The sequence below is a fragment of the Argopecten irradians genome, chromosome 9, assembly GCF_041381155.1.
Source record: "Argopecten irradians isolate NY chromosome 9, Ai_NY, whole genome shotgun sequence".
In the NCBI taxonomy this organism is placed as follows: Eukaryota; Metazoa; Mollusca; class Bivalvia; order Pectinida; family Pectinidae; genus Argopecten; species Argopecten irradians.
In genome coordinates, this window is record NC_091142.1 from 27,212,946 (window position 1) to 27,230,746 (window position 17,801).

General features: G+C 36.1%; 2 protein-coding genes across 2 annotated transcripts; one reads left to right on the top strand and one right to left on the bottom strand.

Moving 5' to 3' along the window:
- Positions 1 to 169: 169 nt before the first annotated feature.
- On the bottom strand, positions 170 to 16,546 carry LOC138331926 (NACHT and WD repeat domain-containing protein 2-like). Its single transcript, XM_069279790.1, has 15 exons — positions 16,402 to 16,546; positions 15,581 to 15,744; positions 14,384 to 14,640; positions 12,626 to 12,828; positions 11,059 to 11,180; positions 10,495 to 10,709; positions 10,034 to 10,162; positions 9,756 to 9,884; positions 4,129 to 4,334; positions 3,042 to 3,187; positions 2,675 to 2,777; positions 2,312 to 2,530; positions 1,622 to 1,952; positions 820 to 977; positions 170 to 308 (listed from the first exon to the last, which is right to left on the bottom strand). Exons 2-14 carry the CDS (start codon positions 15,661 to 15,663, stop codon positions 844 to 846), a joined length of 2,277 nt encoding a protein of 758 aa, XP_069135891.1. The 5' UTR covers positions 15,664 to 15,744; positions 16,402 to 16,546; the 3' UTR covers positions 170 to 308; positions 820 to 843.
- Positions 5,087 to 9,105, top strand: LOC138331927 (complement C1q-like protein 4). The gene is made up of 2 exons (XM_069279791.1): positions 5,087 to 5,391; positions 8,522 to 9,105. Exons 1-2 carry the CDS (start codon positions 5,148 to 5,150, stop codon positions 8,926 to 8,928), a joined length of 651 nt encoding a protein of 216 aa, XP_069135892.1. The 5' UTR covers positions 5,087 to 5,147; the 3' UTR covers positions 8,929 to 9,105.
- Positions 16,547 to 17,801: the final 1,255 nt, after the last annotated feature.

Here is a 17,801-nt window from a genome sequence, read left to right on the forward strand (position 1 = left end):
GTTGCACAGGGAATCTTGCATATTTGTGGTGTTGTAACTTCATTTTATGTTATAAATATAAATTATCCGATGATATAAATGTTTTAATAAGCTTTTTTGTTTTGGAAACGTAGAAGGCCTTTTGCAAATGTGCATATATGGTTTACACGTTAACTTACTATCTGCCCATTTCCCACTGAAGTACTCCGCGAGCGCCTGATGCAGTTCCTGTCGACCAGCCTTGGTACCGCAATACCGATCAAGTGCCACGTTCAGGAATTGTGAATGGTACCAGTACAGGACACTTGACCCGTCTACACCACGCTCCACTGTGACAAATCGGGACATTTAATTAAACGTACTGGCAATGGGGAATACTACAAGTACTGGCCCAAAGATCAGGAGTCAGTTAGCTTTGCATATTACAGAGGTACCTCCGTTGTGACGTCATTGTTTTGTGAGCGACAATCACGTCGTTTTCTCTGAAAAGTATGACGGTACGCTCGCACACACATTACATCACAATTAATACCTACCCACAAGGCCAGATAATATACAAAGACGGAATAATGTCATTGATAGTGTCTTAGATCACAGGACCCAGTTTCAGGAACACCCCTTAACTTTAAGAAACCCATTAGCTTAAACTTTTCCATAGGAAAGCATCACAGGCAGGAAGACTCCATTATTTTTAAGATTTTCCCTTAACTTCTGTAATCATTTTCCAATAAGGAAGTATAAGTTTTGAAATTCCTACATAAAACTTGCCGAATGTTCATACGAAAACTAGGCCCAGAGCTAGAAGATCAGTTATTCCATAACGGAAAACATTATACATACTAAGATACTCGTCTATATCCATCGTCAACCGTACGAACAGCAGAGGAGGCAGACGGCGAACAGGCGGTGTCCAGTAATTTGGTAAATATCATTGAGGACGACATCATCGCAAGATAAGATGTCCTCCAACTGGCCAGACTCTGCCAAACCATGACGTGCTGCCCAAGGGAGACGGGTATACCTTCTTACTTAATTAATGTCATGAAAACACGATTCGTTACTTGGTTAAATATTAAACATATTGCATAGACATGAAGTCATTAAAGATACAATCGGAAGGGAAGATAACTCCGTGTGAAAGACGGTCGGTCACCATAGGGGCACACGCCCCCAGGGTAATACGATATTTTATTTTCCTGTCATGTGAAGCATTTCAACTTATCACAGACAACTTAGTAAACATTGAGGGTAAATAAATAAGAACAATTATTGGTTTTAATCGTGTATATGTAGGGTCTAAAATATTTCCATTTCTATTTTCAAACTGATCAGAGTTATAGAATATCATATTTGTCTTAATATATGCTACGCATAGCTACACCAAGAATGATTGGCGCTTTAAGACCTCTTTGAATGATCTGGTATAGGCCGTGCAGTCATACCGTCAAAGTCTGTATCACCATGAATGAACATTTTGTTCACGCGTTGTTTAGAATAAATGAAATATTTCTCAAAAATTAGTTTTATAGTTTTAATGGTAAAACGCTTTCGATATCTAGCAAGGGAAGTAATGTTTAGATCAGATATATGCATACCCACAATATCAAAAATAGAAAAGTAGTATGTATGAATTAACCCTGACCTGCTGTTAGATAGCCAAGGGCTTTGGAGACAAGTAGCTCCCCATGTTTTCGCTCTAGGTCAGAAAACAGGTGTTTAATACTATCTTCAATCGTGGTTTGAAGTACGATCTCATCACTAGAAGTGTAGGAGTGCCATGTACAGGCTTCATCAAACGACAGCTTCAAATACAATGGAATTGAACACGCCTTCATGTAAGAGAGGAAGTACTCCATCTGATCATCAGTTAGCTTCCGGTTGCGTTGGTGTAAGTATTGTTGAACAATTCCTTCGACATCTTTTTCCGAAAGTTCGAGAATGTTGATGTAATTTTCACCTCTCGGGTATTTATCCTGTGTATATAATTCTATATTAATATACAGTGTACGTTATTGCTCTGCATAAAGTTTCGGTGTGTCATGTTACTGTGTATGCAATTAGAAAGCAATAACATGATAAAATGTTAACCACGTGCTGATTTCTGAAAGTCTATACTTTTTTTCCGAAAAAAATTTGACTTCAATTTTCTCTTTCGGTGCAGATTACATGTGTACCAAATAATATACTTTAGGACCTTAGGCAAGCAATTGTTGATGATGATATGCAAACTTGAAACGGAATTCAATAAGAAAAAAATGTTTAATTAGCAGAACTGTCTGTTTTGGTTTAAAACATCATGGGTGTTAAACTGTTAAAACAAAATAATTCTTACCTGGATTCGACCAAAAGTCCCATTGTTATCTTCGTCCAGTGTTGTCAAAACAATCTTGACGTGAGGGACATTATGGATGACTCGGGTGAGCCATTCTAGTTTGTGGCCTGAATTTTCTTTATCAAGTTGATTAAGACTATCCAAAATCAACACCAGAGGTCTGTCAGCTTTTGGAAGTTTTAAACAATGTTCGAATTCCTTCATCAGTGTTTTTAGATTCTGTTCGATGAAACAAGATAATAATTGAAAAAAGAAACAGGAAATTCGTGAACTCACATTTTGGTTTATATGGAATATACACTTTGTTGAACAAAAACTAAGATATTTGGTGTAAATGTTACCTGTTTATGTATATCTACGTACATGAGATGCAGTGGGACTTTGCCTGTATATTAGTTTCACCTGCTTTACAATACTCTGCAAAAGGCTCAGTATCGTGGAGCTAGTGGCTGTTGTACCGAGAAATCTGGAAAGAAATGTGATGTATGCAATATACACAGCCTATTCAATGTCTCATATTCCAGATGTTCTAATATAGAAAACTCTCCTATATTTTCGTTTTGATGTCCCCGCCATAAAATGTTAAGTATTACCTAAGTAGTCATTCCGCCACAGCCAGTATGACCCCCACTTTGATATGTGTAGGCTTTTAGGTCTAGTCAATCGAGCAAAAACTAATTGAGATTTACCATTATTTAATAGTTTTGTAATAGACTGTCATTTTAGTTACCTCACAACTATGGCAGCACGTTTAGAAGCCATCCAAGTTTTTGCGTGTTTGACGGTCATTGCAGCGATCGACGTTTTACCGGATCCGGATTTTCCATGGATAACTAAAAGTCTCCTTGATTGGTTGCTGAAGAAATCTTTAACTTTCTAGAATAATATTAATTGAAACGTTTTTGTGAAAAAGAGATATTAGAAAGCATTTGCGTGACTGGCGATATGTACTGTAACAGGAGAGGATAAAATGTAGCGGCCAGACCGGGATTCGAATCCGGGACCCTCCGAACACTAGCCGAGTGCTCTAACGACTGAGCTTCCTCGTCACCGATGATCGACCCAGTCCAATCCCGCTACACTCCTCCCTCCTATCTCGAAGTCTTCGCCATCGAAGACACACGAGACCCTTCCAAATACCACCACCGTGGATTATATAGTTGGACGTCAATTCTGTAACAGGAGAGGAGAAAATGTAACGGCCAGACCGGGATTCGAACTCGAGACCCTCCGAACACTAGTCGAGTGCTCTACCGACTGAGCTACCTGGTCACCGATGATCGACCCAGTCCAATCCCTCTACAGTACTATAGTTCGGTGACACGAAGTATACACTGCAAACCAACTTTCGTTCGAGACTTATAACAGGTTTCCCGATTCCAGTTTCAACACTTTCGTGTATACACCAATGCAAGCCTAACTTAAGTACCGTACATCTGCATATACCATATAGTCGTAGGTAATTAGTTTAGTTATTAATCCGTAGATACCATTTCACACATAAATCTTAAAATTTTGTGAAAGTGAATCGCACTCGACAAAAAAGTGATTTACACTTCTTCTCGTGAATTAAACAATTTGCGAGATATAAGGTGGCATATGCGCAATGACGTTTGAAATCAGAAAGTGTAGTTAAAGTCATTTATAATCATACATGTACTACAAATATGTTTGTAACAACTTTATCGTTATTAACTAAGATGAAGATGTCATTGGTGCATACTAAATAGTTTCATTGCAGTCTTGATTAAACATTGTATTTTACAAGTTGTATGAATAGTAATCCCAAGATAATTTTGAATAGACATTGCACATACATTGAGAATATCCTCTCGACCATAGAAAGCGTCACATTTCTTCCTTGCAAATGCCAAATGTTGTGAACACTCAACCAGCATGGCGTCACGGCTATCAAGGGACTTGTTTTTGATACCATCCAATATCATCTCCTTCATTCTGGTCACGAGGTCTGACGTCATCGTCTTCAGGTAGCGTTGATGATCAGGGTTATTTCTATCTACACCTGAAATCAAACCATATAGAAAAGTAAAGTATTGTGTATAATGAGTGCTATGTCACTTAACAATCTGCCTCAGACTATTTTAGACTGGTGTGTCTCGACAAGAGGACAGAACCTAATGCCTTCCTCTTATGGGCTAGCGCTCAACCCATGGCCAAAAATAAGGCGATGTCAAGGGAGACGTTAGGAAACTAACGTCAATAAGGAATATAAGAAAACTTCAGGAGATAAGCTAAGATAGGCTATTCTTGATGCCTATTGACACTTAACATCTTTTGTCAATAAAATATTTGGAAATTCAAGAAATAAGAAAAGATAATATCCCTAATTTAGCCGTCTTTTAACGGGCACAATTCCAATGCCGTACCTGCAGGTCATAGCAAACGGGAGTAAAACTACACACAACAGTAAATATTTCAACCAGTAAACAAATTTTCTTTCGCGGACATTAAATTTTGCGGTTTCTATGTTAAAACTGCAATTTATTTACTTTCGCGGTAAATTTACCGGAATATAAACTTTCACAAATTCACTTTGATAACAGAAAGAGCGAAGAAAACTTTCACGGTATATTTGATTGAATTTTGATGGGACGGATGGGTTCGGAAAGTGCATAACCTTCATAAGTACACTCGAGCTAAGATTGTCCAGTTCGTGCTTTATTCAGTATAACCTTGACCTTGTTGGCATATAATTGTATATCTATCTTCTCTGATCGAAAGATATCACTTATCTATATACGAATAAGACTGGCCATTTAAGAATCATTCTAGTTTACATTGTTTGGTGAACAGCATCACACCAAAGAATACAAATATGGCTTATATATTTGCTTCATTTATTCTTTTATCCTTTTCTTTAGTTTTCGGAAAACATGTCGAAGATGTCAACGAGTTGGAACAAATGCGCGCAGACACCATGGAACTGTTTCATTCCCTGAAAAAGGAAATGAACGCAATCCAAATGGAAAACCAAAACCTCCGATCTGATAATGAGAAACTTCACGAGAGACTTGACACCCTAGAGTCAGCAAGTCTGCACAGGCTAGCCAGACAAACAGGTAAATCTATACTATTTCTGCTCTAAAATAGACTTAATGTATCGCTTTTCGGTTTTCTCTTAGCTGTATACTGTAGCAATTTACTTATAATCGTTCCGTGCCTTGCAGGTATGGCGTTATAACTGTACCTGCTCCCCATATTGCAATATACGACATTTAGGAGTAGGCCATAGGCTAGGAGGTTTCCACATGCACCCCCCCCCCCAACCTCCGAACCAATATTTTTCTGAACCCTTATGACCCACTGATCACAAATCCAAATGTTAACATTGCATAAGTTGGGATGAACTTCCGGTTATGACGTCACCAAGATGGCCGCCATCTCGAATTTCACTAAAAATTGAAAAATAGTCATAACATTTTTTAACCGAAGTAGACAAATGAAGTATCAAAATGACCACAATAGAACAACAAATACAATCAGAACCAAAAAATCCAATATATGTAGTTATTTCTACGCAGGAAATGAAAAAGTCGGATTTAAAGCTCAAAAATGGTGATTTTTCAGCAAATTTTTCATATTTTGTTTGACGCAGCAAAAATGTTTCCCAACAGCAATCTATTATTTCTAATAAGTTTTTTGACCACTTGTTAATCAGTTTAAGCAACAAAAACAACCAAAACCAATGTTAACATCGTATAAATTCCGGTTATGACGTCATCAAGATGGCCACCATCTCGAATTTCACTGAAAAATGAAAAATAGTCATAACATTGACATTTTTCAACTGAAGTAGACAAATGAGGTATCAAAATGACCACAACAGAACAACAAATACAGGTCAGGACCAAATAAGCCAATATATGTAGTGATTTGAACGCAGGAAATGAAAAAAAAAATATTTTAAGCTCAAAAATGGTAATTTTTCAGCATTTTTTCATATTTGGCTTGTCGCAGCAAAATTGTTTCCCAACAACAAATTATTATTCACAATCAGTTATTTGACCTCTTATCAATCTGTTAAAACAACATCAACAAAAATATATAGAAATGCAAAAGAGAATTGTTATACCATCATTTGGTTTACAATACATCAACGGATGCGGCATATGATTGTTTTTTCCGCCAACACTACAGTTTCCTGGTGTCTTGGAATTTCCTGAATATAACATTGGCTATTGACGATTTATATCTTAACAAATTTGAATTTAAAGTTGGCTGAATATCTAAGTGGGACTTCAAAATAATCCATTTTCATGTTCAAAATTTTGTAGACTAGTAGCCTCTCAAACTGAATTATTACAGCAAAACGCTAACTAATAGCTATAGGGTATCCAATTAAAGTTCCGTAAATACCATGACACTTTTCGAAACATATTGTGTCTTTTAGAATGAGCACATCCATTGTTTATTTCCTGTGTATAACGCAAGGAAATATAAGATGGTTACTACAGTGTCACATATTTCTTTCACTAGTTCTTAATGCTAATCATTTTCGTTGTGCGTGCTTTCTCGCCAGAGTGTCGTCTTCGACCTCGGTGACCTAATGTGATATTACATTACCGGGTTACCATCGTGGTTCTTACTTGTCAACTGTCCATGGTCAGAGTTAAGATCAGAAACATCGGCTTCAGGGATGTGGGAGCTCTTATTGTTTCCAACCTAGTTTCACCTAGATTCACATATCGTATATAATGTTCCAGACTTCCCCGGCATGATGGAATAGACACCAGATCAAGATTCTGCGGAGGGTTGAGTTGGTTCCCCTTAATTCGTATGAAGCACAATTCCTCATTCTTGTGAAACTCAGTGACCATAGGTGGCACAGGTGGATTCTTTGAGGTCATAAATGAGGTCTGCAGTGAAGTTTCACTCTTTGCCAAGTCTGGAAAGCACTTTAGAGAACTTTTTACTGGAGAGTCTTCAATGGTCTCTTTGCGCATACACCAGATGTGACACAACCAGCACCTTCAAGGGAGTGGGAAAAGTCAGACCAATGAAAAACATTTAACATTTATGCCCTCATTAATGACCTCGATGATATCACCTGTACCATTTATGGTTGCACGAGGGTCCACAAGATTGATGAATAGTACTTCATACGAATTATGGAGTTATGTGCTAAAGAGAACCAATTCCACCATTGGAAGAATGTGCATCTGGTGTAATTTCCATTATGCCGGAGAAGTCTGAAACAGCATATACGTACGATATGTAAGAATCTGAAAGAGATCCCACATCCCTGAACCTGTTGTTCCTGGTATGAAATCTGGTCATGGGATGGGTAGAACAACACTGGTAATGCAGTGTCACATGAGCTCATCGACATCGAAGACGTCGATTCTGATACTGATATTTCGAGTACTCTGATTCGCACTGCATGTACCAGCTACCAGATATGCCGAGTCTCTTCAGTAGATAGGTCAGTTAGGCGAGAAAGCACGCACAATGATAATGGTTATCATTGAGAACCAGTGAAAGACATATTAGTGACATTGTACGTAGTAACCATATGACATTTTGCTTATGACATGCATAGGAAATAAACAATGAATGTGCTCATTTTCAAAGACACAAACGCTTTGGGAACTGTTAATGATATTAACGGAAACACAGGCTTAGCTTAGGTTACATTTGTTACGCTATCAGTAAGTGTTGTGTTATTTTTGAGACGCTGCTAATCTACAAAATTGAGGTATAACAATAATTCTTTTTTTGCATTTCTATATATTTTTGTTGTTGTTTTTGTTTTTACTGATTGATAGGAGTTTAAATAACTGATTACGAGTAATAATTTGTTGTTGGGAAACATTTCTGCTGCCCCTGGCCGAGGCACACCATAGTCTATAAAAGTGGTAGTTTCTGCTTCTAATTAGCGCTCATCGTAGGAGGAAGTCGTCGATGTCAGTATAATGGGACTTGGTGGGGTGTGCTTGTTGGTGTCTTCAACGGGATGTTTCAGTGTTATAGCACAATACAAGACGTTTATAACACGAATATACCACAGCCTCCCAAAGCATATGTGATCTATCTCCATGCGAATTAGTACAAGAATGTCGTGAAGTTTAAACAAAAATACGGTTACACATTTCATTTGTATATAAATACATATTGTTAACTAGGCATCGCCTATTTTAATGCACGATTAAAAAAAAAATTTGTTGAAATAGATAGCATTTTTCTCTACAGGTTCCCGAGTGGCATTCTACGCGATGATCAGATACAACATCCCGCATGTCAATGCGCGCCAGACTCTACATTTCGACTCGGTTCAGACTAATGACGGGAACGCTTACAATCCAGGAACAGGAACATTCACGTGTCCCGAAACAGGGACATACATGTTCCACTGGAGTATCAACCAGGCCACACCGACACAAGGACTAGGCGGCACTATCAGTACCAATCTACTCCATAACGGTATCTTATCTGGTGCCCTTCAGACCGGAGACAACAACGTGCCATCCTCCAGTTCCAACTCCGCTGTACTACATCTCCGAGCTGGGGACCGAGTGTATATCCAGGTCTCTCAGGCCAGTACCGATGCTTATATAGGCCAGACCTATTCTGGTTTCTCCGGGTTCAAACTGTTTTAACTGCATTCCATAGTATTTGCACAATAATTTTAGATTTATTGAACTTTGAACTAAAAAGAATAATATTATCTACGATCGGTATATCTCGTAAATGTTATTAAAATGTTAATATTTCTTATTACTTGTTCATATAATGGTGGTTATTAGTTGTGCAATAAAATAAATCTGCTTAAAGTTTCTCTGCGTGATTTCTCATTTACAATAATAAACAGTCTTGTGGAAGATGGGAATTTTACACTGTTTGGTATTTTTTAGCTGGAAAATGTAGGTTTCTGCAGGACTATATCTAGCGACAAGTATTATAATTGACAAGAAGAATTCGTCTAAGGCGACGAAACAGCACTAATGGAAGTAGACACTTCACCGGACTTTAAAACGTTCGATTCTATAACATGAGACACTAAGAGACCAAAGAAGGAAAATTTGAGAATTGGGGTATTGATTATTATAAGGAGACTCGTCGAATCCTTACTGTCGTATAGTCGGTTATTTCCGCAAGTCATTTTTTCTGCGATTTGAATTAAAAGTCAGAACATTATTTTAGTAGTTTTAATTTTTTAATGTTTTACCTAATCTGACTATCAACGTGTATATAATTAAACCATTTCTTAACATTTTGCGGCCCAAATTTTCGCGATCGTATCAATGTCTCTCGAAAATGTCATCCCCGTAAAAATAACTGGCTATCCGGTTACATTATTTGAAACTGTTAACCACGCTTCATTACATTCGATGTGTGCCATATTGCTCATCAAAATTCGGCACAACCTGTTACTTAATAGGACATAATACATTGAAATAGTTTGGTTGACCACCACTTGACTTACCTGTCTCTGTCCATTGGATGTCATATGTGAAGAGGTTCTTGGCTGGTAACACTTCTGACATCTTCTCATCTTTCAGTTTCCTCAAGGACTCCCGCGCTGCTTGCCATTTCGCGTCTGGTCCGCTACATTCTATTGGTGGTAATAAAAATATGTCATTGATAATACTGTGAGTTATCATATTGACTGCAATGGAAATCCACATACTTTTTATATCCTAACTCTAATCAACTCATAGTGTTACGGTGTCCACTATGACAAGCGTGACTGTAATAATTTACCTATGTATCTCTCCAGTGCATCACTTGGCGGTTGATCCTCGATGTCCGTGATGTTTCTACGGAACCAAAGACAATGTTTACCTGGGTCAGGGACGTCAATCATACCAAGAGCTGTTTCCTTCTCCGTCACTGAAATAAACATTGAGGACATGCAATCTACAAATTAAATTGTAAATTTAATCAATCAAATTTAAAATTTAATCGAATCAATTTAATTAATTTCCTTCCGAAATGGTCCAATTTCAACTGTAATTCGCGTATTTTTTTTATATTTGCATATTGTTTAAATTTGCATTATTTGTTAAAAAGTTTGGAATCTGCCTTATTTGAAGATCGGTATCTTTACTAGTTGCCTGTCAAGATTGTCATGTCAAACATGCGTCAAAGCATTGCACATATATACACAATGTACTGTACATTATCATAGAGAACGCTTTATGTTACTTTTGTATACGACATACCTGATATCGTGTACTTTTCACATTCGACAGGCGACAGATATTTCTGAGCCAGTTCCTGAAGCATTTCTAACATGGCAGATTTTTCTTTGTGCCATCGTTCCTTAGCAGCAAAAGTAGATTCCTCGTCCTTTTTACCGAGGATTTCCGGGATTTGCCAACTTATGGGAGACAGAATATAGGTCACTGGTATTGTATTCTCATCTCGGCAATACCACCTAACAGAAAACAATGGAAGTCACATCGTTATAACCAAAAACATATTTAATTGTTTTATTTTTATAGATTATTGTATTTGTTTATCTTGCTAGAATTGTTTCTTTTATTTTCATACATGAATACTTTCTTTGCACATTTGAGATTTTCTTTTAAGCTAAATTTTATGTACATCAAGTACGTCAAACGATATCAACGTCATACTTGAGGTTATGCTTATCCAAGTCCTTCTCTAGTTACTGATTTATAATTATTTATACATTTTGACATTAATTAATTATTATCATGTGTACAAAAAATGTCTTTTAAGCTGCTTTACAGCGTGAAAGAAGACACTTTTAGTTGCTTCACCTTTTCAATAACTCTTTAACGTCCAATTCTTCCTGCCCATCGTTAGCCATCATCGTCTGGAATTCTTCAGCCTCTATCTCACGTGGCAACTGAGTGGCTCCATATCGATGTGAAACAAAAGACTGTGGACAGAATTAAAAACTCAAATTAGTGTTCCGTCTTTTTCTTGCATTTAATTCATCAATTCATTATGCATAAATACAAATGGGATTAGGGTTTTATTAGTTTAACGCCCTATTAACAGTCATGGTCATTTAAGAACGTGAAAGGTTTGATGGTGGAGGAAAGTCGGAGTACCCGGCGAAAAACAACCGGCCAGCGGCCAGTACCTGGCAACTGGCCCACATGGGATTCGAACTCACGACCCGAGGTGGAGGGCTTGTCGAGAAATCTTAACCACTTTGCCACCACGGCCACTAACAATTGAGTTTAGAAAGTTATAACTTTTCATACAAATGAGATTCGACACAAGTTATAAACATACTAATTGTTTTCTCACTTGCTTCCTATATAAAGACGTTATTTTTTTACAACCTTCGTATTTCAATTTTTGCCTACAGTACGATGTGATTTACAACCATTGAGACTGTATACCTGTATGAAATTAACATGAACAATAAAACCATATGAAAACAACTCGTATATGTATCTCAACAAAACCCAGAGTATTCCTAATCGCTCAGCTCATAACAGTGAGGTGGTGTCTATATCGACGATAGGAAGAATTAGTAGGTTTGGAAGTTGGGGAAATGGTTTTCAGGATTAAATAGGAGCAGCAGGTAAAATCATAACGCAATAAACGCATGGAAACATTGATACGTTTACACCACAATGAAAACACAGCAATGAACAGCTTCCTGGAAATCTCAAATATGCAATATGCGTTCAAACTATATTGCGCTCAATTTTTGTTCTCCACAAAAATGGTTTATGTTTTGTATTGTCTATTGGTTGTATAAATTATGAGCTTTCAGTTAATACCGAATATGTTTGGTAACTTATTAAGTCATGAACTTTCAATCATTTGTTTTGAGTTTGAAATAATTCTAAAAATTAGATAACTCTTTCAATAACGTTACATTAACAAAGCTCATCACATATAATGAAATATGTTTGTAGAGAATTAAAATCGATAGCAAATACGTAGGAAATCACCTTATAAAGTGTTAAAGTTCAGACTGAGGACGCCGATGAAAACGCCATAAGGAAGTGTTAACAATGATGTAAATATTTTTCTCGACTAGTTGTTTTATCACAATTTATGATGCGATTCATACTGCATTATGTTGGCTTGCATCGATTAATTAGAAATTATAAATGTAAATCAACTTGTAAGATGTAAAAAACCAGTGTGATCATTTTAGGTAATTTAAGTAGTATTAATGTTTCCGTTAAAACGACCAAAGCATCTTTTCTATGCAATTATTTTCTTATTTAATATCTTTAATAAATTGAATACTTTCTCCATCAGTAATCAACAAATTTGCTTTACAACTATCAAATAATATTCCTTGTTTTATAATGTCATGTTCATTTCACCATTTTTTATTATAATAACAATACTTACCACGAAATTCGGTCCAGTGGACAGTTTTTGACAGAGTTGTATTTCCTTGAGACAGAGGTCAGTGGTGCTATGATCATCCAAAGCCTCGTCTCGAACTCCCAAGCGCATATCCACCACCTGGAAGTCATACCCCCGACACTGACAGAACGACTTGAGTTCCGGGTACGTCTCCTCGATCAGTATATTCCTTTCTTCTTCGGAATCTGTACACATCCAATGTCAAAACTCAAACTCAAAACATAAACTCTTAAAGGGACAATTCAGTCTAAGAGAACATTAGAATTTGTACATATATCGGAAAAAAACCTATTTCTAATGGAAATTAGATCAGTCGTTTTACTGTGATATGCCAGAAAAGTCCATGGTGGTGAAATGCGTGTGAGATGTTCAAACTCGCTCGCTGTCCGCCATTACACATTGTGGTCGAACATCTTGTATGCCGAACCCTGTCCCTTGTTCGTAGAGTAATGCTACTTTTGTCTAGAACTGCTCCAATCGCTCTGACAGTAGTGTGTTTACCTTATTATGTGATTTGTCTTGTCTAAAAAAACCGTTTCATCACATCCTCAAGTGGTATGTAGTTCATTTGTTTAACGTGCATGACTTTGGCTCAGGTATGGGTACAGCGTACATATTGTACTTGCTTAATCGTATTGATCAACGATTTGTAATTACAACGGCATCAATTAAAATACTAAACAATGACTTGGAATTTGTCAATATGTTATGCTATATGTTTCATAAGAAATGTAGAACAACACATTTATGCCACATTTTGCTTCTTGGTTATGTAAAAGAATTAGCCTGAGTGAATTGTCCCTTTAATATGCTAATCGAATTTAAATATTATCAGTTAAGAATAGCAATACCAGTAAAAAATGCCAGTAAATAAGGGCAATGAAATGATGACAGAGAATCCAAAGAGTAATGCACTTTTTATCATATTGAATAACAAAGACAGCTTTCCTTCATTCAAGTGATCAACCTCATTCAATATTGGGCCCAATTTCCAAGATCCCTGTCAAATAACTTGTCATAAAATTAATGCAATACTCCCATGCTCACAAACGATTACTCTGTGGTATTTCATTTACTGTCGCTTTTGATTGGCGTAAACATTGGTCTCTAAATTTAAATATAAAAAAATATGGCTCAATAAACGTTATTTCTAGGTATATTTAAATCTTAATATGGTCATGATTAAAGTTATAGGTGCCGTAATTGTGATACTCACGAATCAAGATTAGCTTTTAATATGTCATTCATCACCAAAAGTTACCAATATTTTGAGAATTAAGATAGTTATAATGTATAGGTTTTAATTTTACAGATACAAATAAGAGCTGAGAATATTTTAAGCAGTACTGCCAAAAATCATTATTCATAGTTACATATACAGCGTAGTAAAATGAGTACATATGGTCTGACCATGGTGCCAAGTTGCGGTCTAACTACATCTAATTACCATTCCGTTTCACATTACAGTAAACATAAAATGATTTATGCAGGTATGTTTCCATCTAAACATACGTAAGGCATAAAAAACAAGAACTTTACAGTGTATAAATTCGATGTTGTAACTAATGTTTATAAGGCATCATTCATGTATGTCTGTCCATTCAAATGATTTTCACAGCTTAATTCATCAATCCTGTTATTTTCAATATATTACTAAGAAATATAGCATGTCAAAATTATCGCTTAGTTATGAAACAACGTACCTCAAACCGGTTACACATGATACTATATAAACCTTACCTTTAAATGTACTGCTGGTGAAAATACGCACAATCTTCACAGATGAGGCGACCTCTGCATCAATGTCTCCCAAAATTATAGGGTTCGGTGGCGCTTTAAATCGCTGACGGATATTCCGGAGTCTATCTTTAACTTTCCGTATGACATCTACATCGAGTGCAAATGTGACACTAGAGAGTTTACGTCTCCGCTTTGTTCTGGGGGTTTGTAGTTTCCCTACTAGTTTCACTGTAGGCTTGTTTATTAGTGGCTTCGGACTGAAGAAGTATTAAAGGAACGCGTTAAATAGCATGGAATCTCTTATTCCGTCTTTGCGTATTACAGAGTTACATGTAGCTCCCTTGCGAGTAGGTATCCATTGTTATGTCATTATTTTGTGAGCGCAATTCACGTTGTTTTTGTCAATAAGAATGACGTTACGCTCGCAAACACATGACGTCACAAACAATACCTACCCGCAAGGGCGGATAACTATGTAATATACAAAAACAGAATAGAAATCGCGAAAACCAATCCCTATTAATTTCATTTCAAGCACAGTAACAGTAGAACTATATATGGCTCTAGATCTCGATTTTTTTTCCCTTAAAGTATTTTGGATGTAAAACTACATTATGTACAATCTGGAACATGTCTGATCATTCGTGACGAAATCATTCTCTCATATTAATGATCAGAGCATTAGATCTAATCATTATACTGCTAACATTCTCTGTCCATCCATGCAACGTCAATCATCGTCTTGTAAGATAGACAACGCTGTTACCGATGGTCAAGAAAATGTCATTTTTGTACCGATTTAGAATATTTATATTTAAAATTTATTTCAACATTTAACACAATCCGTTATTGAACGGTAGACCAAGTTATCTGTTTCCTATTATAAAACATTTTTGACTTTTTGTTTATGGATATGCTCATTTTAGATATATCTGTACACAAAAATGGCTCATTTTAAAAGACAGGTGATTCGGTCTAGGTGAACGATTGTACGCGAAAGATCTTTTTTCAAAAAATAAGAATTACTAGTTGCTGTCCAATTCTTCAATTCTAACATCCGTGGGACCAGTTGTTCAACAGATGATTAGGCTAACGGCAATTTTTTAAATTAGAATCAAGATACATGTATTTACTTGGAATACTAACCTACAATATGTCTATAAGATTATTAAAGTCCCTATGTCAATGTAATATTACCTTGTAGACACTGCCGTCCCTATCTCCTCTGTCCCCTGGGTTTGGGGGTCAGAGGAATTGGCGGCTGATGCCCCACATCCCATCCTAGATCCAGCTATATCAGGTCTATGTCATAAGTTGATTTCATACTTTATTTGAAAAAAAAGAGCCAGGTCCAACCATTCCTACAAATGGCAAATATGAGAGAAAAACAACAAATGTTCAGTGTTTAATTAACATCATATATTCTAAAACACTTGTAATTTTGTGTTTTGTTATGGGATATTTTCGGCAATAAGAGTATAATCCATATGCTGTGCTGCTTATTACATTTCGTAAATAACTAATATGTTAGTTATAAGATATATTGTAGTTAGGTAAAAAATTCTTTGTAATATCATATACCGTACAATACAATTAGGAAAATAAATAATTCAGATAACTGATATCAAACATGCGCCAAAGGACCTTAAATTATAAATGTTTAAAATAAGATGTGGTCAAACAGCTGTCCATATGATAGCTAGTGTGAATCCAGCTTTCTATGGTAGGAAAAAGAGACGTGATATTGACTCTTGGTTTAGAGAGATAAAATACAATTCCAATGTATTATGAATAATACATAAACAAACCAAAATGCAGACAAATATATTGTGGTTTCTCAATGCAATTAAACCAAAGCAGACAAAGGTATTGTGATTTCTCAATGTAATCAAAACACAAGTTGCATAACAAACATTTCAAATCATCATTTAGACCATCCTCGGTATCCCAGTGTCAGCAATGTATCATATCGCCTGGGTTACTGAGGATGCATTTAGACATACAGGACTCATACTCACCTAGATAGAAACAATCCTGGAGTAAGCTTGCATCAAATATAATTAAAAAGCAATTAATGACAGATTAACCGCTAAACATACTGATCGACCTAAAGCACAATGCATAAAATGTGTGTCTATATATAAGTACTATACATGAACTATATATTTACACTGTACTATATACTGTTAAAGTTTTTTTTTAACAATTTGCAAATAGGCGGTAAGTATGTTTATACTTTGAGAACCACACAATGAATATCATACTAAAAGACGAATCTTCCATATGTTGATATGAAGGATAGGGATATTCTACCCGAGGTTCACAAAATGTTGTAAAACCCAGGCTTCCCGAGGGTAGAATATCCCTATCCTTCATACTTTGCATTCTTCATAGTAAAACCAGTCTAGTGTCTGAAAATAATGTTACAATTTCACCGAGAAAATGGTAATTTTGTTGACCCAGTGACGTCATGAAGTTGTATTTCATGGGTAGCCAAGTAATGACATGGAATAAACTAGTAATACCGTAGGTATGAGAGATAATATCACTAAGTTATCATTTGACAATACTAGTATCGGTTGGCTAATCTTCCTGATCAACTATATTCAAATTCAAAAGAATCGTGTTGCAAATCTTAACGTTCAGTGTTGATGTGCACAATATTTGAATATAGATACATGTTTCAGTACATATTTTTAGTTTATTTACCGTAATTAGCAGGCACTAAGACAATACCAGATGGAATGTTACCCCCTTGTTAAAGTTAATCGTGTTCAGTGATGCGTGATACGATAATGAGTACGGATCTATTTGAGTCTCGTGTAATGAACATGAGGTGTAGATTACAATACATGTGTAATGGTCCAACAGTTCTGCTAATACACACTGATCAACCACAGGCGTTTGGCTCTATAGACATTTTCTCTCTCTATATATGTGTGTGTAATACTGTGTCATTAATAGATATATATAGAGCGAAAAAATGTCTTTAGAGCCAAACGCCTGTGGGTCAAGCCACAAAAGATTTGTCATCAGTTTTCGGAGACTGTATTCTGTACATTAATTAATAATATAGGCAGGTTTAACGGACTATTCATATTCTACAGTAGATATTGTGAATTTGTTTCAGTATGTTATCTTCGTTATTTTGTTCTATCAAAGTTAGGGTGACTTTAAGGTACTTTTAACATACATTGTAATATAATATGAATGGTTTTTCGAGGATAATCGTTGCCAACATATCAATCAATTAAACAATCACAGCTTCTGCCTGAGTTATTCATCTAGTATATCTTGACTATAAGTTCACCATCATTATCACGAAAATAATTGATATCCCCTAAATCTACCCAAAATTACTACTGATTCACACTTGTGGGGATATTTTTAAACATTCGTAATGGTATCAAGAATATGG

Excerpts from the sequence above, each read along its gene's own strand:
- LOC138331927 (XM_069279791.1), top strand. The coding sequence starts at position 5,148 with ATGGCTTATATATTTGCTTCATTTATTCTTTTATCCTTTTCTTTAGTT. Across the intron at positions 5,392-8,521 it reads CAGGCTAGCCAGACAAACAG|GTTCCCGAGTGGCATTCTAC; the intron begins GTAAATCTATAC and ends TTTTCTCTACAG.
- LOC138331926 (XM_069279790.1), bottom strand. The coding sequence starts at position 15,663 with ATGGGATGTGGGGCATCAGCCGCCAATTCCTCTGACCCCCAAACCCAG. Across the intron at positions 3,188-4,128 it reads GTCGAGAGGATATTCTCAAT|AAAGTTAAAGATTTCTTCAG; the intron begins GTATGTGCAATG and ends ATATTATTCTAG. Across the intron at positions 2,531-2,674 it reads AAAGTCCCACTGCATCTCAT|AATCTAAAAACACTGATGAA; the intron begins GTACGTAGATAT and ends TTCATCGAACAG.